Genomic DNA, 26499 nt, shown 5'->3' with positions numbered 1-26499 from the left:
CCATGAATATGTAATATAATACTGAAACTACATGAAACCACATATCATGGCATAGTATTAGAATGTACTTTATAGAAGCTATGCCAAATTTTCTTAGTACCATATTCAGTTATGCCATAGATATTGATGTTCAATTTATGTATATATAAGCATATTTAACACACATGTGTAAATTACTATTTAAATAAGAAATTTTTTCAAAAATAGTTCAATGGAATTATTTGGTTTCTTCTGTAATGGCTTTGGTACTTTTAATTTTAGAAATTTGACTGTTTAATTAGAATATCTATTAAGTGATGAAGACAAACTATGGACTGTTTTTCATATTTACACTGGACTTTAACCAGAATAAGAAGTGTAATATAGACTAAGAAATAGACACAGAGAATAGGAAAAGTAGGTATTGGACCATACAGCCTTTTCCAAATCAATTTAATGACAGGATAGAAATTCAAATTAATTAAACCTAGATGGAAACCTAATTCTGTCTCTATTTCACTAAGATATACTCTTCATTTTGTATATTTTAAGAAACCTCAACAGCCTTAAGGATTTAGGCCAGAACACTGAATATGAAAAAACATTAATATGGCCATTTTTCACAGTAATGAAGATTTTTTTCAAAGACGATCAGGCATGGTTTAAAAAACAGAATAGTATTAGAGGATACAGAGTGGAAAACAAGTTTGTTGTTAGTGTTTTTTTTTTTTTTAAACTTATTTCTAGCTTCTTGGACATCCTTCCAATGATATTCTATGCATTTCTGTATAATACACAAGGATATGTCAATAAATAAAAATGCATATATATATACACACAAATTTATGTTTTTCAAACAGCTCTGCATCTCCCATTTAATGTATCTTGGAGATAATTCTTTATCAATACATAAGCTAATAGTTATTAAACTATTAGTCCCAGCTTGAAAAAAAATAGAGTCTTAAAATATGGCTGCTCTAATATCTCTAAGCTGTAAGTGTGTTTAACAGTACCTCTATACAACCTCTATAAAATAATCATGGTCAAAGTATACTTGCTGTTTTTACTTAATTGACAAAAGTAGCCTTAGCAGAAAAAGAAAATGACATTCTAGTCTAAAATTACATATGGGGCGCCTGGGTGGCTCGGTCAGTTAAGTATCCGACTTCAGCTCGGGTCATGGTCTCGCGATCCTTGAGTTCGAGCCCTTGAGTCGGGCTCTGTGCTGACAGCTCAGAGCTTGGAGCCTCCTTCAGATTCTGTGTCTCCCTCTCTCTCTGCCCCTCCCTGACTCATGCTCTGTCTCTCTCTGTCTCAGAAAATAAATAAAAACATTAAAAACAAATTTTTTTGATTAAATATAAAATGAAACAATAGAAAATATTGTAGGATTGATTATAAGAATTTTATCCCAAGTCACAACTTTAATATTTGAAAAACTGATAAAACACGTGTTTACATAAATCTGACAATCCCCTCTAACTTGAAAGTAAAACACTTACCAAAGACATCTTCTTTTCTTGGAATAAAGAATACGTGATGGCCACAGACTGCGAAAGGGAGCATGCTCCATTTTTCGGCACCAGACTGTTCCCTTGTTTTTCCTGAAGTTTTGTATTTGGAAAGAGGTCTGTCTACAAAATTTAAAGTGTAACAAAATGATCAATAATAATATCAATATAATGATAGAGTATTAATATGGTCATTAGGCATTGGGGGGAAAAGTCTCTAAAGAACAGTAAAAAATTCACTTTTTACAAAGAGCTCAAAAAAGGTTTTTTCGTTTTTTGTTTTTTAATGTTTGTTTATTTTTGAGAAAGAGAGAGAGAGAGAAGAGTGCATGCTCACAAGAGAGGGCAGAGGAAGGACAGAGAGAGAAGGGAGACAGAGAATCCCAAGCAGGCTCTGTGCTGGCAGTGTAGATCCCACAACCTCGGGATCATGACCCAAACCGAAATCAAGCCCTACGCTCAACTGACTGAGCCACTCAAGTGCCCCTGTTTTTGTTTTTATCTATTTATCTAAAAAGATAAAATAAGGCTAGAGGGAATAAGTTTTTTGATAAAATATTTGTAATGGCAAACATGATTATAGGACCAGAAATGTCTAGCCTCCCCGTTAGCCAATAAGAGGGAATAACAAATGAACTATAATGTGGACCACTCTGACCCTAAATTTCTTAATCCCTGGAAGTGAATGTTGAATGAATGAATAAACCAAATTAAAATTCAAACTCAGATACCACACCCACAAATTCTAATATATCATAAGTAAATATATCATCACTATATACATATAGTTTAAAAAGATATGTACAAACTGCGGCTCTAAACTTGAAGCATTATCTAAATTCTTCAATATAGTTCTTTAGGACATGTTTAAAAGAAAAAAAGTGGGGAAAGGATTGAAAATATGAGATTAATGAAGAAAATATCTTGAAATAAAGACCAAATGAGAGTTAGTGGTAGAATTACATGATATATGATTCACATAGATACATGAAGTTTCTCCTAACTTTACCTTTCAAAACATAAGCACAAATACTAAATTAAAAGAATTAAATCCAATAGAACTTGGCTTACTGTTAACCCACAGAAGTTCATTTCTATCCTAAATAAAAAATGAGTCTGTAGATTAGTTCACAGATACCTAGCACAACTGCAGTTTGGTGAACAGAGAGGCCCAGACAATCCAATGACCTAAAGTCGTTGTTTCTAGGCACCCCTAAATTTTCAAGGAAGAGTATTTTTTATTAAATGAAGTGTTTCCATCTGAGACCTGAACGCTGTCAAATTTGGCCCTAAATTCCTAGGAATGCCTAACTAACATCAAACTTCATTAGCCAGATTTCTAGGTATGTCTGTATAACGGTCTAAAGCTGGAGGCAACAATGCGACACTCCTATACCAAAGTTTTGGAAATGTGACCACTGTAGGTTATGCTGATAATCCATACAGATTTTATTATTTAGGGGACAAAATCATGGTATCATCTGTAAACTTGTGACCAAAGGGTTTAGAAACATCCAAAACACAAAGCAAAGTAATATGAGAGCAGTAATCTCAAGAAGATAGGGCTAGAATGTGATTCTAATGAGCAAAAGTCTCATCAAATCATATTCTATGTAGATAAAAGGCTATGTGGATAGACAGTGGTCAATTGCGGAAACATATAAATAGGAAAGGCAGAACAACAGAAGTAGGCAATGCCTATCCAAGCACTGTCTAGAGGAGAAGATGCCTTGGCTAACTAGATTTGAATAGGACAGCTTCCCGGGCAAGTAATGTATGAGAATGCCTCAACCTGCCTTGAGACACCATCAGAATGCCCCTTGTTATATTCCAGGCATGCTAAGCAACTGTCAGATAAGCCGGCCTCCCATATCCCTTTTTCCTCAATAGGAGAGGAAAACACACTGGCTGGGTCAAGTGAAACTTTCCAGTTGCATTTCTCACTATAAATTAATGAATCTGCATTCCAATATAACCATTTACATTTGCATATGCACACTAGTATACATAAAACCAAGCTCACAGAGAAGGATAATACTCCCCCAAACACAACTATTCTGTGATAAGACATATCAGAGTTTTAAGATTACAAGGATGATTTCTAAAGTGGGATCCAAATGTGCCTGTCCAAAGCTTACAGGAGATTCTTACAAGTAAAAATAGCCCTTTAATATTGTCTTCCAGGGGTGCCTAGGTGGCTCAGTCGGTTAAGTGTCTGACTCTTGATCTTGGCTCAGGTGATGATCTCTTGGTTTGTGAGATCGAGCCCCATGTTGGGCTCTGTGCTGACAGTGCAGAGCCTGCTTGGGATTCTCTCTCCCCATCTCTCTCTGCCCCTCCCCCGCCCCTCTCTCAAAATAAATAAATGAACTTAAAAATTTTTTTTAAAATACTTCCTTCCATATTTTTAACTCTTCCAACTTTTTATTCCCACCCTATTATCTTTTATCTTTCTAATTCATCCATTGTTTCTTTAATATGGGGAAGGAAAGTATGCTTTCCATCCTGTACGTGAGGAAATGGAAACCCAAAGAAGTTAAAGAACACGTTTGGCTTCCCCAGGTAGACAGCGGTGGAATTAAATTCTTGATTCCCTGATTCTGAGTTTAATAGACTTTCTACCACCTCACAATGCCTCACCTTCTATGTTGGAGTACACAGACTAATAGAGTCTACATGTGGAGTTTAAAGAAAGAAACCCTGTGGAAACGGTCATTTACAGTGAAGCAAGAAGTAAAAGGATAGGAAGAAAAACTATGAAGACTGAAGAGAGGGGGCGCATGGGTGGCTCAGTCGGTTGGGCATCCAATTCTTGATTTTGGCTCAGGTCATGATCTCACAGTTCATGGGATCAAGCCCCATGTCAGACTCTGTGCTAACAGTGCAGAGCCTGCTTGGGGATCTCTCTCCCCCTCTCGCTGCCCCTCTCCTACCCGTGCTCTCTTTCTGTCTCTCAAAAAAAAAAAAAAAAAAAAATTAAATAAATAAATATAGGTAACTAACATGTTTTTATAAGTGATTTACTATAGAAACAATCTGAATCGCTTTTTTAAGTGTCCAGTGTGGAAATGAAAATACAGTTGACCCTTGAACAATAAATACAGTGTGAATGGAACAGGTCCACTTATATGCAGATTTTCTTTTCAACACATATGGTACAGCTCCATAAATATATTTTCTCTTCTTTGATTTTTCTAATAACATTTTCTTTTCTCTAGCTTACTTTATTGTAAGAATATAAAACATATAACATAAAAAATATGTGTTAATCGACTATCTGTGTTCTCAGTAAGGCTTCCAGTCAACAGTAGGCTATTAGTAGGTAAGTTTTGGGAGATTCAAAAGTTATCTGTAGATTTTTGATCGTGTGGGGCTCAGCGCCCCTAATGCTCCACATTGTTCAAGGACCAACTGTAAATGGAGAAAATACTGCTGTTGAAAGATGTTTCTAAAATTATTAAAAAATGTTTATTCTCACAGTTCCTGAAAAATCACAGTATTTTACCTGAATGCTATTTTTTTGACAGAAATGTTTGATAACTTCCAACAGAGGGGCCAACATAAGAGCTTTGCCTTCAGAAACACCATCGATCCTTTTCACATTTTCAACTGTAGTAGGTCTGTCATTCAAAAAAATTAAAAGGTCAACAAACCACTAAAACATTATCACTCCAGTAACATAGCTGATATTTAGTGTCATACTAACAGTAAACATATATTTTTCCAACAATCAGAAACAATGTGTAATACAGGCACTCATATTTTATGTCTTTCTTTGCTTTCCACCATTTAAAGATTTGCCATTTTAGCAATTTATGAATAAAAACACCACCACCATTGTCACCACAGAAACACGGTACTAACTGATAAATAGGGTATTATCATGAAGAAACTGATGTTCTATTCTATGACTGATCTTATTATTATTTTTGTAAATAATAAAAAAAAGGCTACTATGAGGCCCGGGGCACCTGGGAGGCTCAGTCAGTTAAGTGTCCAACTCTTGATTTCAGCTCAGGTCATGATTTCGCAGTTCATGAGATTGAGTCCTGCATTGGGCTCTGCGCTGACAGCATGGAGCCTGCTTAGGATTGCCTCTCTCCCCTCTCTGTGTCTCTCCCCGGCTCATGCACGTGTGCTCTCTCTCTCACTCTCTCTCTCTCAAAATAAATAACTATGAGGCTTTAACTGTGGACAACCGACAGGCTAAGAAACAAAAAAGAAAATCCCATTCATTATTTACGAAGTATTTATCGGTAACAACAAACCTGCTAACTACTTTAGGCTTTTAACTCACTATTTCTCACTGTATCCAATATCCAAGAGACTGTATGTTGTCTACTTTCTAAAAATCTGCCAATCTCATGATTATTCTTTTTCCTTCAAACATCTTCACTAAATATTAAAGTGTGGTCTTGGAATATTTATTTGTTATTATTATTTTTGAGACATGGGGCAGAGAGAGGGAAAGAGAGAATCCCAAGCCGGTTCTGCACTGTCAGTGCGGAGCCTGACATGGGGTTTGATCCCATGACCAGGAGATCATGACCTGAGCCAGAATCAAGAGTCAGAAGCTTAACTGACAGAGCCACCCAGGCACCCCTGAATATTTACTTTTAATGAAATAATTATTATAAAATATAAGCGCTATGTTCTATTATTAAAATTTCTACACTAAAGTAACACCTTTTGGATAAAATTTAGTGACAAGAACAATTTTTTAAAAGAAAGTATAAATGATGAATACAATTTCCAAACAACTATTCTTTGTTAATATTTCTTCTAAATATTTATTGACCAACTTGTGTTTATTAGGCATTGTGTTAGGTGCTTCGGAAGACAGAAAATGATGAGGAACATAGTGTCTTTATTCACAGAGTTTAAAATCTGCAAGATAGAACACATGTATACCAATAATAATAACAAAAAAAGTAAGTAAAGCATTGTGTAAGAAGTGCCATAGAAGCTTCTTCTAAATTTAATTTTAAAGTCCTTTATGAATTCTAGTGAGAGGAATTACTTTGCAGTTAAAGAGCATATAAGACTTCATGGAAAAAATAATTAATAAAGCCAGATCTTAAAGGATTCCCTAAAAGGAGTTTTGGGGAATCAAAGAAACCACAAGGCAGAAGCAACACTGTAAATAAATATATGGAAGTTGAAAGTGGGTCTTTAACAAATGGTAAAGAGCCTAGGTAAGATAAACCATTCAAAATCGTATGACTTGGCTGGAAAAGGAGGTTTCAGTCCATAAATGGAGGGGCCTGAATTATAAGCTACAGAAGTTAAGACAGTGGGGAACTAGTTAAGCAGAAGTACAACATGATAAAGACTGATTTAGTGTCATATTATCAGGTGAAACAGAGAGGGAGAGATGAAGGAAAAAGTAACTGGCTTTTGCAAGAGTCCAGGAGCACTGGTCCAAACTAACGGGGCGTCACTAAAAAGAGAGAGGAGAGAATACACAGACACATAAGGAATATTTACATGAAAAAGTCTCAAAACTATTTAAATAAGACAAAGACGGGGATCCATGTTAGAAGAGTGAAAATAATACCCGGGGTTTTAAACGTCCATCACTGAGAACATGATGGTATGAATTTAAAAAAGTAAGATATTCAGAAAGAGTTTTGGTAGTTGCCTGAAATGCATGTATGGAGGCTTTGTGGATAAAGAGTTAGATTTTATATAGAATGAATCTGATTGCTGAAAACAGTTGATTTTCATTGACGTAGAAACATGGGTCTGTAGCTTGGTGGTGACATTGTGGGCAGTAGCATAGGAGACTGGGAAGTCAACGCACAGACACGACAGCTGGACCCATAGTCATACTATCACTTAACATTCCATGTTACAAATACATTACGTTAGAAGAAAATAAGTTAGAACATATGCAAACAGACAGCTTACCTTATTTTGGCCATATCCAGCAGTATCTTATTTGTTGCCAGAATAGCGGGAGGAACACCCTTTTGATTGGCATGTTCCTGCCTTGCTTCCACCAGTTTGCTATACAGCATAGTCTGAACAAAGAACAAAGAAAACAACTCAACATTTTTTGTTTTTTTCAAATGTACTTGGAAAAATCCAGCCTTCTATTTTTAGAGCTTCAGATATTACATTTTCCCTTAGGGTGAAAACTAAACTGTATCTCAGACTCCTTGCTAAAGAACAATTTTTAAAATACTGGCAAAAAAAAATTTAAGCATGCATATGTTCACAACTATCCTTTCAAATACTGCCTTTTCACAAAAGCCATACCTGAGTCTTCTGCTCTTCAGCTGAAATAACAGGTTCTGAGGACTTGTAAGATTTTCCTGGTGAATGTACCATGATGCTAAAATATTTAAAAGAATGTAAATGATAAAAGCTTTTCTTTCTCCAAGATCACTTTTTATTTAACCCCCAAAATGAGAATATTGTTCCAAGTCAATAGTGACATTTATTCTTCATAATACCAGTAACATAATTGTGATATACAACAGCCTAGATTTTCAATAATTTCAATCAAATGCATTCATTATAATGGTAAATTTAAACTGCAATTGGAATTCATCAAAAATGAGTATGCTTAAAAACAGCACTTTCCCTACCCTCATCCTCAACTGAATGCTTTAATACTCCCTATCTATAATGAAAATAACTCTTTTTTGACCAAGAGAGAATCTATTGATTCTTCACTGTGATAGATGCTAAAGAATCTACGATTCTTTACTGTGATATCACTAATTTTTGGCTGGTGAGGCACATTAGCATGGAATTAATCAAATTGTTCATACTTTTCTTCAGAATCAAACAAAAATAAGCCAAAGAAAATACTACCGCTTTTGGCTCCTCAAAAGGATAAAAACACCCAATTAGCAAACAACACGGAAGGTGAGAGGCAGCAAAATAGAAAACCATTTTCTTTAACAAGCATTTCTCACTGATAAAGTAATTATAAGGAGAAAAAGTTATACAAATGAAATTATATGGAATAGCCCATATAAAAGATGCCACATTAAAAAAATTTTTTTTTCAACGTTTATTTATTTTTGGGACAGAGAGAGACAGAACATGAACGGGGGAGGGGCAGAGAGAGAGGGAGACACAGAATCGGAAACAGGCTCCAGGCTCTGAGCCATCAGCCCAGAGCCCGACGCGGGGCTCGAACTCATGGACCGTGAGATCGTGACCTGGCTGAAGTCGGACGCTTAACCGACTGCGCCACCCAGGCGCCCCAAAGATGCCACATTTAAATAAAGTCCTCCTTTGGTAAGGAAAGGGGGGAACATGTTTGATATCTGAGAAATGTTTATAAATTTCTCTGTTGCAAGAATTCAAAATCTACAGTGTAAAGTAAGATTTTCACAATTACCAAATCTTATCACTAAAATAAGTAGATGTAAGCCTGAGAAAAGATACGTCAGTTCAAGGAATTAGTAATATCAGTTTACTCAAGATAATTATAAATGTTTTAAATAATATAATTACATTGACCTTTATCTTAATATTTATAAAAATCTTTATACTAATGTACTGTTTGCAAAATGGTATTTTAAATGATTTCACAAATAAGTTTTATCATCTATACTAACAAATTTTGGGTAACATAGCCCTAAAGCAGAAATATACATGGAGAACATTTAATAAAAAATACTTTGCCTATGAATGTTATTACAAGTGCACAGAAGAAAAGTTCAAAGTTACTACTATGAAAATCACCAAAAAGTAGAGATGTTGTATCCACGAAACAAGAAAACGTTGTTATGTTAAAGAAAGAAGAAAGAGAACAATAAATAGTTCTTAGAAATTAAATTTTTGAAAAATAAAATTAAAATCTTACTAGATGGAAGGGAATATAAAGTCAAGGAACTCTCCAAGAGAATAAACAAAAAGAGATTAAAAACAAGGGAAAAGAAAAATAAGGAACAAGAACACTAAAAACCAAGCAAAGAAAACAAAAAAGACAATTACTAACATGAAGGAAAATAAGGTAGTGGTGGCCATAGTAACAAAGTTTGGCTTAGTAGTATATAATGTTTGAGTAGGTTTAATAACATAAAAACAAATTGTTAATCTGACCAAAACTTGAAATGTAATTGCTTTGGTCAAGAGGGGAATGAAGGAAGGGAAATGAGGGGAAGGCATATGGAGGATAAGCCCTAATCCACCATTATAGAATGTCAACAAAAAAATTTCCAAAACTAGTTGGTCCAAAACCAGTAATCTAAGTATGCCACTTAGAAATATGGTGGCAGGGGCGCCTGGGTGGCTCAGTCGGTTAAGCGTCCGACTTCAGCTCAGGTCATGATCTCGCGGTCTGTGAGTTCAAGCCCCGCATCGGGCTCTGTGCTGACAGCTCAGAGCCTGGAGCCTGTTTCGGATTCTGTGTCTCCCTCTCTCTCTGACCCTCCCCCGTTCATGTTCTGTCTCTCTCTGTCTCAAAAATAAATAAATGTTAAAAAAAATTAAAAAAAAAAGAAATATGGTGGCAAATATCAAGAGAGCCCAGCTGGAAGATTTGAGGATGACTGCTTCTACAGAACAGAACAAAGTAGGTTTGGGAAGGGTGTGAACTGGTGTGCTTTGTGACATGCCATTAAGTACCAATTTTAAAACCATGTACATGTATTATTTTTTTAATGTTTATTTATTTTGAGAGAGAGAGAGTGTGTGCAAGCTGGGGAGGGACAGAGAGAAAGGGAGAGAGAGAAGAAACCCAAGCAGGCTCCACACTGTCATCGTGGAGCCCCAGGAGGAGCTCAATCTCACAACCCATGAAATCATGGACCAGAGCCAAAATCCAGAGTCCCATGCTTAACCAACTGAGCCATTCAGGCGCCCCCATATGTATGATTTTCATAAAAATTCAAATGAACTTTAAAATAATAGTTATTGATGTGTAAGCATAACTCTCACTTCTCTACACTAAGCCCATACATTAAAATTAGTATCTGGACTACTCCACAGGTGTCTCAAACTCAGTACATCTATCGATAAACTCCTCGTCCCCTTAATATCCAACAATCTCTCAAATCGGTGTTCCTCTTGTGTTGCCAGTGAAGGGAGGGACAACACTCTTACCCGTAATCAAAGACAGAAACCTAAGTGTCATGTTCAACTTCTCCATTTTCCTCAGCCCACCCGACTTTCCAATCACCAAGTCCTAACAATTCTATCTCCTAAATATCTTACAGTTCTATTTCTGTCCATGCCCACTGCCATTTCCCTCATCTATGTTCCCATCTTCTCCTGAAAATTCTACTGCAATAGCCTTATTTGTGTCTCTACGCTCTGATCCTCTAGCCTTCTAATCCCTCCACAGCAAGAGTCACTGATCAAGAGTCAGCACACTAGGGTGCATGGGACAAATCCATGTGTTCTGATAAGGTTTGTAAGCTAAGAATGGTTTCTTACATTTTTAAGCAATTTAAAAAAATCAAAAGAACATTTTGTGACATGTGAAAATTATATGAAATTCAAATTTCAGTGTCCATAAATAAAGTTTTATTGGAACACAGCCACACTCATTTCTTTACATATCATTTATGGCTGCTTTAAGGCTACAACAGCCAAGTGGAGTAGTTAGACAGAGACCACGTGACCCACAAAGCCTAAATTATTTACTATCTGATCCTCTATGGAAATGCCAACCTCTGTTCTCAATCATAAATTTGATGTCACTATCCTACTGAAAATCCTCTTAGATCTCAACTGATCAAGTTGAGTGCCTGAAAGGAAACTGGATATTCTGGACCCTATTTAATTCTCCAGTCTTAAATATTTACCACTCCCTCACTTCCCTCTACCAGGTAATTGCTAGCATACTTGTTGAGTTCCTTGTCGTATCATACCTTCTTTTGCTTTCAGGTTTTAATATATGGGCCATTCCTCTGCTCAGAAAACTTCCCCTCATTTCACTTCACTTCTACTTAAGCCTTGATCAAGTGTCACTTCCAAACTGCTTTTCCAAAGTGTTACAACCCTGAATTGTAATTTTAATGTTCCCTTACCTGTATATCTCACCAGAGTATAAACTCTGGGAGGGCCCGGGGGGTGGGGGGGCTATGTCTCTGTTTTTCCCCACTCAATCCCACTGTCTAGAATAATACCTGGCACAAGAAGATGCCTAGCAAAACCACAGTAAATGTTTAAATGAAGAAATGCTTCCGCATAGTGAATGGATATATTGTTTTATACACTACTTAACCTTTTTGTTTACATAAAATGTAGTAATTACTCCATATCTAAACAAAAAGAAATTGTTTTGAGGGGAAGACGTATTATAGTAAATGTTTGTCAGATCCAAAGTAGTATTCTCTAAGTGAGAAATCCATTAGAAAGTAACAGTATCAGGGCACCTGGGTGGCTCAGTTGGTCAAGTGTCCAACTCTTGGTTTCAGCTCAGGTCACGATCTCACGATTTGTGAGTTCGAGCCCCGCATCAAGCTCAGTGCTGACAATGCAGAGCCTGCTTGGGATTCTCTCACCCTCTCTCTCTGCCCCTCCCTCATTCGTGCTCCCAGGCTCGCCCTCTCTCTCAAAACAAATAAACTCAAAAAAATTTTTTAAAAAGAAAGTAACAGCATCAGAGCACATTAATTTATTTTCACCTGATACATATATAAACATAGTCCATTCAATAATCTGTGTATAAAGGTCCTGACAAGTTTTTCAAATTCTCCATCTTCAGACTTTCTGTAATTCTGTACATTCTCCATACTTCCATTAAGTCAGCAAGTCAGACAGCAAGCTCCAAAGTACAATAGGTACATTCATTATTTGTACCAACTCTCATATTTATCATTTTATATTGCCATATAATGTATTTTAAGTGGGCTGGAAATATATATTTTATACAAATATAATGAGTGCTTAGATGCTAGAGGTTGACAAATATAGATTTGAAAGTCAGCTCTGGTATGAGCTATGTGCAACTGAACAAGTTAGTTAACTTCTTCACCCTTGGTATCTTCAACTTTAAAATGGGAATAAATAGTAGTGGTTAACTCATAGGCTGTTGTAAGAATTAAATAAGATATTACAAATAATATACTTAGCATTTAGTACAGAGTTTGGCAAACAATAATACCCAAGAAGTGTTATTTATTAAATTAATGTTAATACTATCATTTTATAGGTCTTCTCAATAATTCTAACACTGGAGGCTTATGCTTTAACTTTTAACTTCCTTCTGCCAATTGAAATAGCCCAACATCTGACAGATATTTACCTTTAGGAAAGGAAGAAAAAAGGTATTGATATAGTAAGTATAGAAAATAAAAATTTTCAACTCTGTACCTTCTTTTGGGAATGTTACTGCCAGAAGAAATTTTATCAGATGCTTTGTAAGAATACATCTTCTCCAAGTTAGACTGCTTTTAAACATAGAAAGGTCCATTAAAAAAATCCAAAGTTTCAAAAACTTTTAAATATGAAAAGAGTATGATATAAAATCTCACAATTACAATTTCTCCTCTATGTCATCAAATAAATCACCTGAAAATAAGCTCTTAGATTATCAACTTCTAGGATGCTACTGGCAGTTAGTCCTATTCCTCCCAAATGTAGAGAATATATGATCAAAACAATTATTTGACACGCAGCAGAGGTCAAAGTTACAAAATGATTCAGTTACATTCTGCATACTTTAATAAAACAAAAACTTTACCAAAAAATTTAATTCACCACATTTTCCTATTACTCCAGTGTTCCAATTACGTGAAGTCTACCTGTGGGTATTTAATCTATAATAGTTATCTAAGACCCAAAACATAAAAGAAGAACATATGTATGCATGTGTGTATGTGAGTGTGTATATAGTTTTACTGAGAACTTTTAGGAATCGGACTTATTTGTTTTCTATCAATTATATCTATCATAATGTGTAAAAAAGAAAAAAACTCCAGGCCAAATGAGTTATAAAATAGGCTTTAAAAAAATCAAAATACAGGGCGCGCCTGGGTGGCTTAGTCGGGTGAGCGTTCGACTTCGGCTCAGTTCATGATCGTGAGTTCGAGCCCCGCATCAGGTTCTCTGCTGACAGCTCAGAGCCTGGAGGCTGCTTCAGATTCTGTGTCTCCCTCTCTCTCTGCCCCTAACCCACTCACATTCTGTCTCTGTCTCTCTCAAAAATAAATAAACATTAAAATTAATTAATTAATTAAATTTTTAAAAAGCTAAAAAATCAAAATAGGTGTGCCTGAGTGGCTCAATGAGTTAAGCATATGACTTTAGCTCAGGTCATGATCTCACAGTTCGTGGCTTTGAGCCCCATGTCGGGATCTGTGATGACCTCTCAGAGCCTGGAGCCTGCTTGGGATTCTGTGTCTCCCTCTCTCCCTGTTCCTCCCCTGCTCGTGCTTTTTCTCTCACTCTCTCAAAAATAAATAAACATTAAAAAAATCAAAATAAGTTACTTCTCAAATATTTCTGCTATTGATCCCAGAAATTATATACTGCATATTTTATTGTTCATTTTGCTACTCTTTCCAAAGTTTATGTTTTGTTATATAAAGCATTTCACTTAATAAGGAAATAAATAAGAACCACCTCTTTAACAAACAAACCTTCTCTGCAGTTAATTCAGTTGGTTCTTGAGTATAGGAACACTGTTGCATGCCAAGTGATACGGTTTTAGAACTGAAAAATAATAAAATTAAGTTATCTCAAATGTCAAAGTGTAACTATCTAATTATCTAATATCGTCACACCTCCACTCTTAGAAAGGCAGATGAGATTTCATTACTGTTTCAGAATTGAGGATTTTTTAAAATAATTTTTTTTAGAACAAGCTCTGGAATGTGCTTTTTAAGCTCTTCAAAGTTTAAGTTTAAAGCTCCTTAAAGTTTAAGTTTAAAGCTCTTTAAGGTGTTTGAAGTTTAAAAGAAAAATTGACAATCTAATGCACAATTATAAACAATTACAGTGAACAACACTATTATAAACTTCAAAGTTGCAATGACACTAGGTTGTTCTCAACACAGAAAGAAATAATTATTTGACATGCTAGAAGTTTTAGCTAAAGTATTGTAGTAATCATACTGTAGTGTATAAATCTATCAAACCAATATGTTATACACTTCAAACTTACACGATGTTGTATGTCAATTATATCTCAATTTTTTAAAAAAAGGAAAAAACCAAATGATCAACAACATGTAAAGATATTAAAAAGAAGGCAACAAGTATATTCCCTTCCCACCTTCTACACATAAGAAGGAAATATAATGTATTGACTCTTCAACACTGACCTCAGCACTGCTTCATTAACCAATGGGAAAGCAGCTTTCTAAACACCTCACCTACTTTTTATCAACCAAGAAAATGTTCTATGATTTCTCTTTCACCCACTGACTCCCACCCTCAAACTAGCTAAAAGAGGTATGCTAAAACAATCTTTACTCATTTTATCTTTGTGGTGTCTGTAAATTGGTATAATTTGACATTTCAACTACAAAAAATCCAGAAGTTAAAAAAAAAAAAACCACCTGAAAAACGAACCTTGGTTGAGGAAACTCTGTTAGACACAATTCTTCATTAGCTTGAAGGATAAGTTTCTTAGGAAATTCTGTTTTGGCTTTATCAAGCCAGTCTCTACCCTGTTGAATACAAGAAGAATCTCTTAATGAAGAGTGAGTAAAATTAAATCAAACAGGTAGACTTCTACATTGTTTACCTTTTTCGTAAGAGTGCAAATCCTTATAAATTTGGAAGACCCAGGAATTTCCGTCAAGAATCCCTCAGTCATGAGCTGACGGGACAAAGCCTTCCACCAATTCTCTGTGTGATCCTTGCCATTGCCAAATAAATCATGTCTGCGATATTGATCTGCAAGACGCTGGGAATTCTGAAATCAGGAATAAAATCAATATCTAAAAATGCTTATTGAGTTAAACAGGATAAGTGAAACAGAACTGTCTATTCATTTTTGGGGTTTAACACTAAATCTCAGCTTTAAAAATGTATGAAATTTTATGCCCATCCTGCTTGTTCTGAATACTTAAGCCATAAATAAATACATAATCAAAGTAGAGTTGCTTTTCTGTCTAAAATAATGGCAGGTAATTCTGCATATAATTCACACGCATTTTACAATGCATAGGCTGGGATATGTTTGTAGTATTTAACCTAGGCTATTTAGACCTTTTATTAACATACATTGTCTGAAAACAAAAATCATCATCTGCAGCATGAGACTAGGAGCTTGGGTGTTAAGAGGCAGTGTGATCCAGCAGCTAGTAATCAGTGAGTACATGACAACTCACTTCCCACTGCATGGCTGCATTTGTGGTGCTTTTGTTCAAGAGGTACTGCAAAGTTTACTTCATCACTTCTGATTTAGCTGCTTGACTGAGATACCCCAGAAAAAGCAAGTGCAGGCTACACAGTTGCTGTTTTTGAGATTTTTTTTTTTCCTAAGTGAAGAGAGGATTCCAAACTGAAGACTCTTTGCAAGCCATCAAGTTTTAACAATGTTGGGGAAGCTAGTCTGTCACGTGCAATTCTCTTGTCCTCTAATGGAAATGACTCTTCCCACATTCCCCCCCACAAAGTACTTTTCCATTCATTCGCTCTGCCCTCTCACTACCTCCTTCCCATACCCTACACATTTAAGTACCACCTTTAAATGTCTATAGTATTACACGGACAAAGTGCTTTATGGCAAGTTCCTCCTCTCTAATGTATTTGTGGTGAATAGGGCAGATGGTAATTCAAGAGTCATTCTAACCTTCATCCACTGTGACTTCTTTTCTTGCAGAATCTGGAAAGTTACAAATACTGCTTCTCAAAATCCCTTGCAGCTAGAGTTCTGGGTATGATTTAAGTTCCACTATTCAGATGCGTTTTTTCATGACATCTATAGGCAGGAAATTGAGCTAAGGATACTCTTCCACTATTTTTTGCAGGTATGCAGGATCATGGAGGTGTTTGCTTTTTATGAGGAAGTGTTAGCACAGAACCCAGCATACAACTACTGGCTTCCTGAGTATCAAGAGGCATCCATTTTTTTGGATACAGATTATAGCGACTGCAGGGTGATTACCAGAGCAAGCAGAGGGGAACCTCCCTGATTGTTAGAGCTCCCTCTTTGGTGCACTTTGGGGTCTGGTGCTGTAGCAGTGGCTTGCCAAGCTGACAGATAGCTTCTTGTCACAGACGAGGCAGCAGATCTTAGGATCGACTATACAGTACAATGTTATCAACACTACCATAAGCTATTTAATGCACAGTAATACATACTTTTCTGTTTAAATTACTTAGAGTGATCCTGAGATAATATAAATTCTGTATTTTAGATTATGTTTCAAAAACATTCATCCTTTGAATATGTCAAGAGGTTACTATATTCTAAAAATTTTAATATAAAACGCAGTCTAAAATTTTAGAAACAGGCAAAGCCTGCCATTCAACATTTTTACATTTCACCTATACTCCATGAAGGTTTAACAACCAGTGCATTTAAAAATCCAGGGATCAAAATCAAAACAATTTATAGGATGAGTTCCAGCAGACATGACTCAAGCACTATAAAGGCTCTCTATTACGAATGTATTGGTTTTATTCAGCTGACGAGAATGTTACAGCTACCAGTTTATCATTCTGGAACGTTAAACATCTGAATACAAGTGAAAGAGCCTAATTAAAACCGATTCCTCATACAAAGGAAATCTAGGCTGCAATCAGATTAAACTGGAATGAATTCTGATCAGAGACACATTGGTGCCTAGATACTGAGCTTAACACATAGGCTTCTGATAGGTTTAGTTAACAGAGTCTGTAACATGCATTCTATTTATCTTAAAAATAAAAATAGAAATAGAAGTCTTTTTATTAAAATGGCTAAGTAATGAGCTTTAATATCATGATAATTATATTTACCAAAACTTTACTGGAACAAGATTTAGAGAAACAGAAACACCCGGGTACAACATGGTACCTTTTTCCTTATTAACAATCCCTATAGCCTGCTTCGGATTCTGTGTGTGTCTCTCTCTCCCCCTCCCCTGCTCATGCTCTGCCTCTCTCTGTCTCTCAAAATAAATAAATATTAAAACAAACAAACAAAAAAAAATCCCTACCTATGCCAACTGACTTTGAGTTGACTTAAACAGAATGTTTAAAATCAAACATCAGAGACTTTCAGAGCTAGAAGGAACACTGGAGCTCTTTGATCTACTTGGTCACTTTTTACTCATGTTGCTAACAAATAATCAGAGGCTCAAAGATGTTTAGTGGAAGCCTAAGGTCCTAGAACTAGAACACAGACCTCAAGACTACTAGTTCTAATCTTTTATTACTATATTATGTGTACACACACACACAAATATACCTATACAACACACACATACACAACATAGATACTATATATGCATATAGTATATATGCATATACATAAACATATACATACACATATATATGCACATACACATTGATCATAGTCACTCCAGCAAGACTACCTGGATTCACATCACAGCTCTGGCACTTACTAGATTCTTGACTTTGGGCAAGTTACTTAACTTATCTGGGTTTCTATTTCCTCAGCTGCTATAGAAGTATTAACAATAGCATCTATCTCCTGGGGATATGATGAAGACTGAGTACCCAAGACAGAGCCTGGCTCAGTAACATTAACTTTCTTCTTATTAGTTAACAGCTGATGCTTTAACTCAACCTGAATTTCTTAATCTAAAAGAAAATCCATGACTTAGTACCTAGTCGGTTTTCCCTGTAACACCTGTAATGGCACTCTATCTCTGCTAGGAGCTTATACTAATAGTAGGAGATTCTATTGCTTGCAAACTGGTAACACCAAAGATATTAAATTGCCTAACCAGTACTTATTAGCAATCTCAACACTAAGATTATTCCTCTAGCCTTTCCTTTCATAAGAAAGAAAGAAGGAAAGAAAAGAAGGAAAGGAAAGCAAGCAAGCAAGCAAGCAAGCAAGCAAGCAAGCCTGAAGGCAATGGACACATTTAATAGTAGGAAACAGTGAGATTTTTTTCTAATCAGCAAGGAGTAATTGTCCTTCCCCTCACGATCAATAATCATCATGAATGCTATGTACCGTTGAATAAATTTACGTTGTCTTGTGTCCATGGCAATCCTCATGCCCAGAAAGCTGCTATAGAGACTACTGGATTTGGGCACTGATTTTACACACATTTTACACACACATCCCATACCAGTCGCATTCATTCTCCAGATCATTGAACCCAAAAACAAAAGTGTAAAATCGCCTGTGAACAGCATAATAAATAGAAAAGGCACTAAACGGTAGTCGGGAGGGCTGCTTGCTCATCCTGATTCTGCAACAAGGTAATAGTATGATCAGGGCAGGTCCTCTAACTCTTAGGGATTCAGCATTGATCACTGTAAAATGAGGCGATACACAGGGTTAGTCTTTTTGCTTTAGGAGTCTACAGTTCTTTAAGACCCACTCAAAAAGGGAAATTATCTCACTCTTTTATTTTAAAAATTAGGTTGGGATAATAAAGAACCCCAAACTGGCATATCAAGGAATGTGGAAACCTACTAATTAGCAGATAAGAGTTAGAATGAAGTGAGAAGACTGGCTGGGACACACGACCCAAAGAATCACTTTCTGATAAAAGCAAAATCTCTGAACCTCTACCTAGCAGAGAAAACAAATGCACTTGCCACTTATCTGAAGTAACTTATTTAAAAATCACAACTATTTTGTGTGGTCATTTTTTGTGGTAGGAATGTCACATTCTCCTCCACCTTTCTTCCCTCATTCCATCTCTAAATGCCAAAATCTACTGTATCTCCCACAAAACAAGAAGTTCCAGTGATAGTGGCAGAATCATAAAGACTTCTCTAATTTCTCAGCTGTTAACAAGCACTCTCTCGAGGACTCAGATCTACTCATATGTCCTTTATCTCTTTCAATGCTACACTATACTTTCTTTCTTTCTTTCTATCTATCTATCTATCTATCTATCTATCTATCTATCTATCTATCTATCATTAACACCTTTCCTATTAGATGATGAGTTTCATGTAATTCAGGTTTGGGATTCCCCACAAAACACAGTGTCTTACACACATACACACACACACACACACACACAAAGATGTTTAATAATTAGTGGGAAAAAATAGGTATAAGCTCTAACTCAACAAGTTTTAAATCTCCATGTTATTTAAGTGCAAACAAAACCAGCCTAGTTTCTATTTACATTTTCACTTTGTTCCTTTTGACTTTTTCCCAATTCCCACAAGCCAAAGAAGTTCAGAGCTGCCACTCCAGGGCTTAACAAAGTCACTCCCAGAGCTGTTATTCTAAGTGCAAAATAAAATCAAAAGATTAAAAAATATCTATCTCTAGGATTATATTTCAATCAGACAAAATAGCTTACCCAGAAAATTAAATGGATAACCCTCTTCTGTATGATAGATTTAAAACTATACAGGGTGATTAAAACTACCAATAGTTTGCTAGTGGCTGCCTAGTCAAAGCATCTTTTATCAAAAGTGTTACCTAACTCTGGAGCCATGACAAGATTTAGCACTTTGATAATGTGATTAAAAATGTGGTTTCACTTAATGTCTTGGTTATTAAAATTAAGGACTGTGTTTCTGTTCTATAAAATCATGATAACTGCATATCTTACCACTCATTCACACAGGGTGTTTAAAAATATTTATGTGGTGAGATGTTTAGACAGCTAAAACAAAGTTCCTTAGGCAACATTTCTACTATTTAATCTCTAATTAAAACTTTGTTTTAAAAACAAAATTTTAGGGGTGCCTGGGTGGCTCAGTTGGTTAGGCATCCGATTTCGGCTCACGTCATGATCTCACGGTTCGTGGGTTCAAGCCCCAAGTCGGGCTCCATGCTGACAGCTCAGAGCCTGGAGCCTGCTTCGGATTCTGTGTCTCCCTCTCTCTGCCCCTCCCTCGTGCTCACGCTTGCGCGCTCTCTCTCAATCTCTCTCTAAAAAATAACCATCAAAAAAATGTGGTTGTTTTAAACAAAAAAGCAAATTTTAAACTCCATTCACAAATGCCTGAATGGCTGCATAACTGTTTATACCATTTAGAAATATCTTGTGTAAGAAAGGAGAAACATATGCTGCTTAAATCATTTTTGTTATATATACATATAAACATCTTTTTAAAATGCCAAGAGTTTTCAGTTTAAGATATTTATCATATTACAGATCAAAATTAACTACAAAGATATCAATTTTTTCTAAATTAGTTAAGGTGGACAATTTGTCAAATTCCTAAAGGAATTATAATTTTTAAAATAATATCCCAGTAGGTACCAAGATCACTGAAATGGAAGGAAAAAAAATTGCCTTATTTTCCTTGTAGTTAATGTCTACAAATTTTTGTTAAGTGGCACTTTTTGAAAAGTTTTGCACTTTTACCTAGCAAGGGTAGTATAAAATTTCACAAAGAATAAACTTCTTAATTTGAAGACTCCCAGAAGAGACTGTCAGTATAAGAGGTCTGACTTGGTTTTCAAATAATAGGTGAAATTCGATCCCTCTTGTGACCAGTTCAAGTTTGTGTAGGAGCCCACTTACACTTCTTTGTTGATACTGGATACTGCTGGATCATACCAAATTAAACAAGGATAATTTTTATAAATTACACATTCAACTGGGATATACAGGTTTTGAAGATGACAGAGACAGAAGAAACTTTCACAGATCTCAATTAAACTTAATCTATCACTTGCAATTTCAAGTCTTTAATAAAAAAGATAGAAAAAAAATATTAGCACTCATAGCAGCTAAATCCAAGTTCCTTAACTTGGAACACTAATTAATTAATTAACTGTGGTAACACTATTAAATTTCTAATCAAACTGGTGATTTGATAACAAAATTAGAATGGGACGGGGGAACAAATTTTAAATTCCATTCAAAATCTGAAAACATTGCTACCTGAAAAGTGAACATATTTTCAATATTCCACTAAAAATATTTCACAACTTGTCTATTTCTAAACAAGAAAAAAACTCGATATAAATATTTATATGAAGCATTCAAGTATTTAACAAATAAATGCTCACTTAAATTATTTTTTAAATTCTACATACAAAGCGAGAATACTCATCTCTACTTTTAAGTTTTGTTTTTTTTTTTTTTTTTACTTTTCTGATAGAACACAAGGAGGGGAAGAGAAGAGAGAGAGGTAGTCACAGAATCTGAAGCAGGCTCTAAGCTCTGAGCTGTCAGCACAGAGCCCGACGCAGGGCTTGAACCCACAGACCCCGAGATCATGACCTGAGCTGAAGTCGGTCGGCCAAACAACTGAGCCACCCAGGCGCCCCATATTTTAAGTCTATTTTTAATAAATAGACAAATTTGTGAAGGATTCTATCTCCCACTTTTGGTTTAACTAATATTAATACCTAATAACTCAGCTTTACTTTGCAGTCTCCTAAATCAGGAATAAAATCATATGAACCAAAGGACTACAGAATTTAAGGGTCATGACTTACTCATATTGTACTTGCAACTGTTAGAATAATTCTGGCACACTAATTGCAGAAAAATAATAAAAGTGGCTGAATTGACTATCACTATTTATTCACTGGTAAGGTCAAACAAAAACTTTGGAATTTTAAATATCTGTGATAAGCAGAATAGAAGTAAAGAAAAAATATACTGCCAAATATTGTTATTGAACTGAGACATTTACAAATAATCGCTAAAGTTAAAGTTTTGTTCAAAGCATTTACTACTTTCCTGGGCACAAAAGAGACAATTTTGTTCTATTTGTCTCCTGATACAATGAAAGTTAACTTTTCTTAAGCATCCTAAGAAAGAGCGGGTTAGGGATTCATCCAACCAACTGCAATAAGTGAATACAATGCTTCTAGAAGGAGGTGCAGAGCTGCACATCAACCTGAAATATGAAAACAGGAGTAGGTATGATAACACACAGGTTTTGTCAAAAGTAATGAATGCAGTGCTTAATTGGAACTTAATATGGCTCTCTGAGTTTCTAACAACTCATCTAAGGCCAAAGCTACAACTCTAATACAGCAAACCTCTGAAGAAAAGTATAATAGGAGTGCAAGAAGAACAATGAAGGTGATTCACAGACACTTACAGATCCTCGGAGAAATAAAATCGGAAGCCCAATTCCAAACTTTTCTCCTAAGATGTTCACAGCAGATAATAGCTGGAATGCCTGTGGACCGAAGTCCTGTGGGGTATCATCTGAGTCATCAATGGAAAAGCAACGATCCAATCTAAGTAATAATAGGATAGAAAGTTTAGCTAAGGCAAGTACCTTTAGAAATAAAAAGATTTACTGAAATTATTAGCCAAGTTAAAAAAAAAATCTCAAATACACCAAGTGCTTCATAAGCTACAAATAAAGTTCATTACAGCCAAGACCACGTGAATTGTGTAAAACATGGAATATAAACCACAATATAGCTCTGCATGTTATGTTGAGAGTTCTCAACCCTAGTGCCCTAGAACACAAGTTTCACAGTTGGTAACTCAGACCATAAACGGAAGAAGAGGAAGGAGTTCAAGCAAGCAGAATGCAGAATTATAGCTTGAAAAGCTCCACTTAACTGATTATATAAATATTGGACTTTTGGGTTAGGTTGTGATCGAAGAAAAAGTTTGTTGCAAAAAAAAAAAAAAGTAACTTAAAAACCAAATCTCCTATGCAATAAATTATTAAACTCTGATGCCTGTACAATATGACAGAAAGATAAACTGCACCTCATTTGAATCCATTTAGAAGTTAGATTCCTAAGCCTTCCTTTAGGTAGATTTGGAATTATCATTAATACAAATGAGAATTCTTTAAAGCAGATTGAGAACAAAAGGACTCCTTAGAGAAAATTAACTAATACAGTTCAACTATCTAATCCAATTGCTTTCTTTATAACAAATAGCTTTGAAATAGCAATAAGAATATATTCAATATTCCAGATATAATAATATGTTGGGGGGGGGGGGGTTAGAGGCTATGCTTAGGTTTATCCTCCTATTCTAATTTTCTTTAGTAGGATAATTAGGTCATTAATTCTCTTTTCTAATATGAATAGTTAAAGCTATCTGATTCTCACAAAGTACCACCTATACTGGATCTTAGAAGTTTTAATGTAAAGATCTTAAAGTTTTAATTTAATAAAGTATTATTGTAAATATCACTAAAGTTCTAAAAATGTTTTAATTTCCATTCTCTTTCTTTGATTTATGAGTAATTTAAAAGTGTTATTTTTAATTTCCAAAGGAATGAGAATTTTTCTATCCTCTTCCTTTTTTTTCAAATTTTTTAAATTTTTGTTTTCTTAACATTTATTTATTATTTAGGGACAGAGAGAGACAGAGCATGAGCAGAGGAGGGGCAGAGATGGGGGAGACATAGAATCTGAAGCAGGTTCCAGGCTCTGAGCTGTCAGCACAGAGCCCAACGTGGGGCTTTAACTCATGAACCGTGAGATCATGACCTGAGCCGAAGTCGAACACTTGACCGACTGAGCCACCCAGGCACCCCGTCCTCTTATTTCCTTTAATTCAAATACATTGTGATCAGAAAAAAGTGGTGTGTTCAGGACACCTGGGTGGCTCAGTCGGCTGAGGGTCCAACTCTAGCTCAGGTCATGATCTCACAGTTCATGGGTTTGGGCCCCACGTCGGGCTCTGTGCTGACAGCTCGGAGCCTGGAGCCTGCTTCAGATTCTGTGTCTCCCTCTTCTCTCTCTGCCTTTCCTCTGTCTGTCTCTCTCAGAAATAAATAAACATTAAAAAAATTTTTTTTAATAAAAGAAAAAGTGGTGTGTTCAATACCATTACACAGAAAACTTAGACAACACTACAGTCTAGTCATAGGGGCTAGAAAACTTTTATAAAGGGCCAAGATAGTAAATAGTTTAGGCTTTGTGGGCTATATGGTCTCTGTGTCACAACTACTAGGCATTCAACTCTGCAAAAACAGCCATAGACAACATATAAACCAAAGGGTATGCTGCATTCCCAGATGTTTGGGTCATCCACACAGACAGCAAAGTGGATTTGTTTACCATGCTCTGCTCTAACACAGAGTCAAATTTTTTATCCATCTTCCATGTATGTTTGAGAAGTGCAGTCTCTAATGCCATGCTTCCAAGCCAGTGTGCTGTATAGTTAACCTCGGTTCTGAACAGAACCTGCCCTCAAGTAGTGCACAGCCTGCTGTGCCTACAGGTATTATCATTAGATTTGTGGATCGTGAAGTGAAAATGTTTGAGATACATTGTTCTAACTGCTTAGTACGAGGCTCTAAATACCAAGTGTGTAATAAATCACTTGTTACTATGTTGACCACATTTTCTACAGCTCAACATTGTTGGATTGCTTAACCTGTCAATAACTAAAAATTATATCAAACTCCTCTGCTTTAATGGTGGATTTGTTGATTTTTCCAGCTGTTCTGTCAATTTATACTTTGTATATTTGTAGGGTTTGGGGTTTCTTTTTTTTTTTTTTAATTTTTTTTTTCAATGTTTTTTATTTATTTTTGGGACAGAGAGAGACAGAGCATGAATGGGGGAGGGGCAGAGAGAAAGGGAGACACAGAATCGGAAACAGGCTCCAGGCTCCGAGCCATCAGCCCAGAGCCTGACGCGGGGCTCGAACTCACGGACTGCGAGATCGTGACCTGGCTGAAGTCGGACGCTTAACCGACTGCGCCACCCAGGCGCCCCAGGGGGGTTTCTTTTTTTTAAGGTGCATAGAACAATTCTGTCCTCTTGGTGGAGCAACTTTTTGTCACTGCACAGAGATCATCTCCATCCCTAATAGTTACTTTTTTGTCTAATAGTAACACAGCTACCACACCTAGGTATACAGCTGACCCAACTAGGTATACCATTTGTTTTTATTTTATTTTTTTCAATTAATATACAATTGAATTGACTGTATGCCTGAACATGTGTAAACTTCTACAAATTTAACCACATCTATTGATTCCTATGCATAGATTCACCTAACTACCACAATCAGCCACCAGCACCATCAGGACCCATAACAACTCCATCACTTCAGAGAGTCCCTTGTACTAACAGCCCTTTGTAATCCTACCCTCCACCTCCCTCTAACCGCTGGCAGCCACTGAGATTTTCTTCATTCCTATACTATAGTCTTACTTTTGAGAGAAAATCATATAAATGGGCTCATACTGTAAAACTGGCATGATTTCTTCTTTTAAATGTTTGGTAGAATTTCCCATTTAAACCATTTTGGTGAGGGAATTTTATTTCCAGAGGTTTTTAACAACAACCTGATTTCTTTAACAGTAACTACTATTTATTAATAACAATAATAAAAATACTGTTTATTAATATTTGTTACTAAGAAATAAAAATAACAATTTATTAATGACAATAATAAATACTGTTAATAATAACCATAACTGTTATCATTTACTGGTTACTATTAAAGATTATCTATTTCATTGTGGGTGAATTTTGTTAGTTTGAGACTATCAAGGAATTGGGTCCATTTCCTCTGAATATATGCACACTGAGTTATTCATATTGTTTCCTTACTATCCTTTTAATGTCTGTTGGGCCTATAGTGAAATTCTTCTTTCATTCCTAATATTAAGAACCTGTGTCTCCTCTTTTTTTTTCGTTAGAAGTTTCTATCAATTTTATTGACTCTTTCAAAGAATGTGATTTGGAGGTCTTTGATTTTGTTTTCTATTTCATTTATGCTCTTTATTATCTACTTCCTTCTGCTTCCTTTTAGTTTACTTTGCTCTTATTTGCTTCCTAAGGTGGAAGTTTAATTACAGACTTGAAACGTTTCCTCTATTATGAGTATTTAATGCTCTAAATCTCCCTCTCATTATTGCTTTAGCTGCATCACATACATTTTGCATTTTCATTTCATTCAGTTCAAGATATTTTCAGTTTACCTTGAGACCTCCTCTTTCACTCATGTGTTATTTAGCAGTGTGCTATTAATCTTTAAGGGTTTGGAGACTTTCCTGGTATTTTTCTGTTACTGATTTCTAGTTTAATTCCATTATA

At 35.7% G+C, this 26499-nt stretch overlaps 1 protein-coding gene across 6 annotated transcripts in view; it reads right to left on the bottom strand.

The window, feature by feature from the left end:
• WRN (WRN RecQ like helicase) overlaps window positions 1-26499 on the bottom strand; it is a 149765-nt gene that overhangs the window by 15960 nt on the left and 107306 nt on the right. For 5 of the 6 annotated variants that reach the window (XM_023252444.2, XM_045055341.1, XM_045055344.1 and 2 more), the window contains 9 exons: window positions 22572-22713; window positions 15151-15321; window positions 14976-15073; window positions 14042-14114; window positions 12774-12850; window positions 7752-7827; window positions 7401-7513; window positions 4996-5110; window positions 1482-1613 (listed from right to left, as the gene is read on the bottom strand). In XM_023252444.2, coding sequence (XP_023108212.2) covers window positions 1482-1613; window positions 4996-5110; window positions 7401-7513; window positions 7752-7827; window positions 12774-12850; window positions 14042-14114; window positions 14976-15073; window positions 15151-15321; window positions 22572-22713 — 997 coding nt within the window. The remainder of the gene's footprint in view (window positions 1-1481; window positions 1614-4995; window positions 5111-7400; window positions 7514-7751; window positions 7828-12773; window positions 12851-14041; window positions 14115-14975; window positions 15074-15150; window positions 15322-22571; window positions 22714-26499) is intronic. The other variant, XM_045055343.1, reaches the window with a different exon arrangement.

This window comes from Felis catus, chromosome B1 (genome assembly GCF_018350175.1).
Source record: "Felis catus isolate Fca126 chromosome B1, F.catus_Fca126_mat1.0, whole genome shotgun sequence".
NCBI classification, from domain to species: Eukaryota; Metazoa; Chordata; class Mammalia; order Carnivora; family Felidae; genus Felis; species Felis catus.
This window is presented reverse-complemented; position numbering and strand designations above follow the sequence as displayed.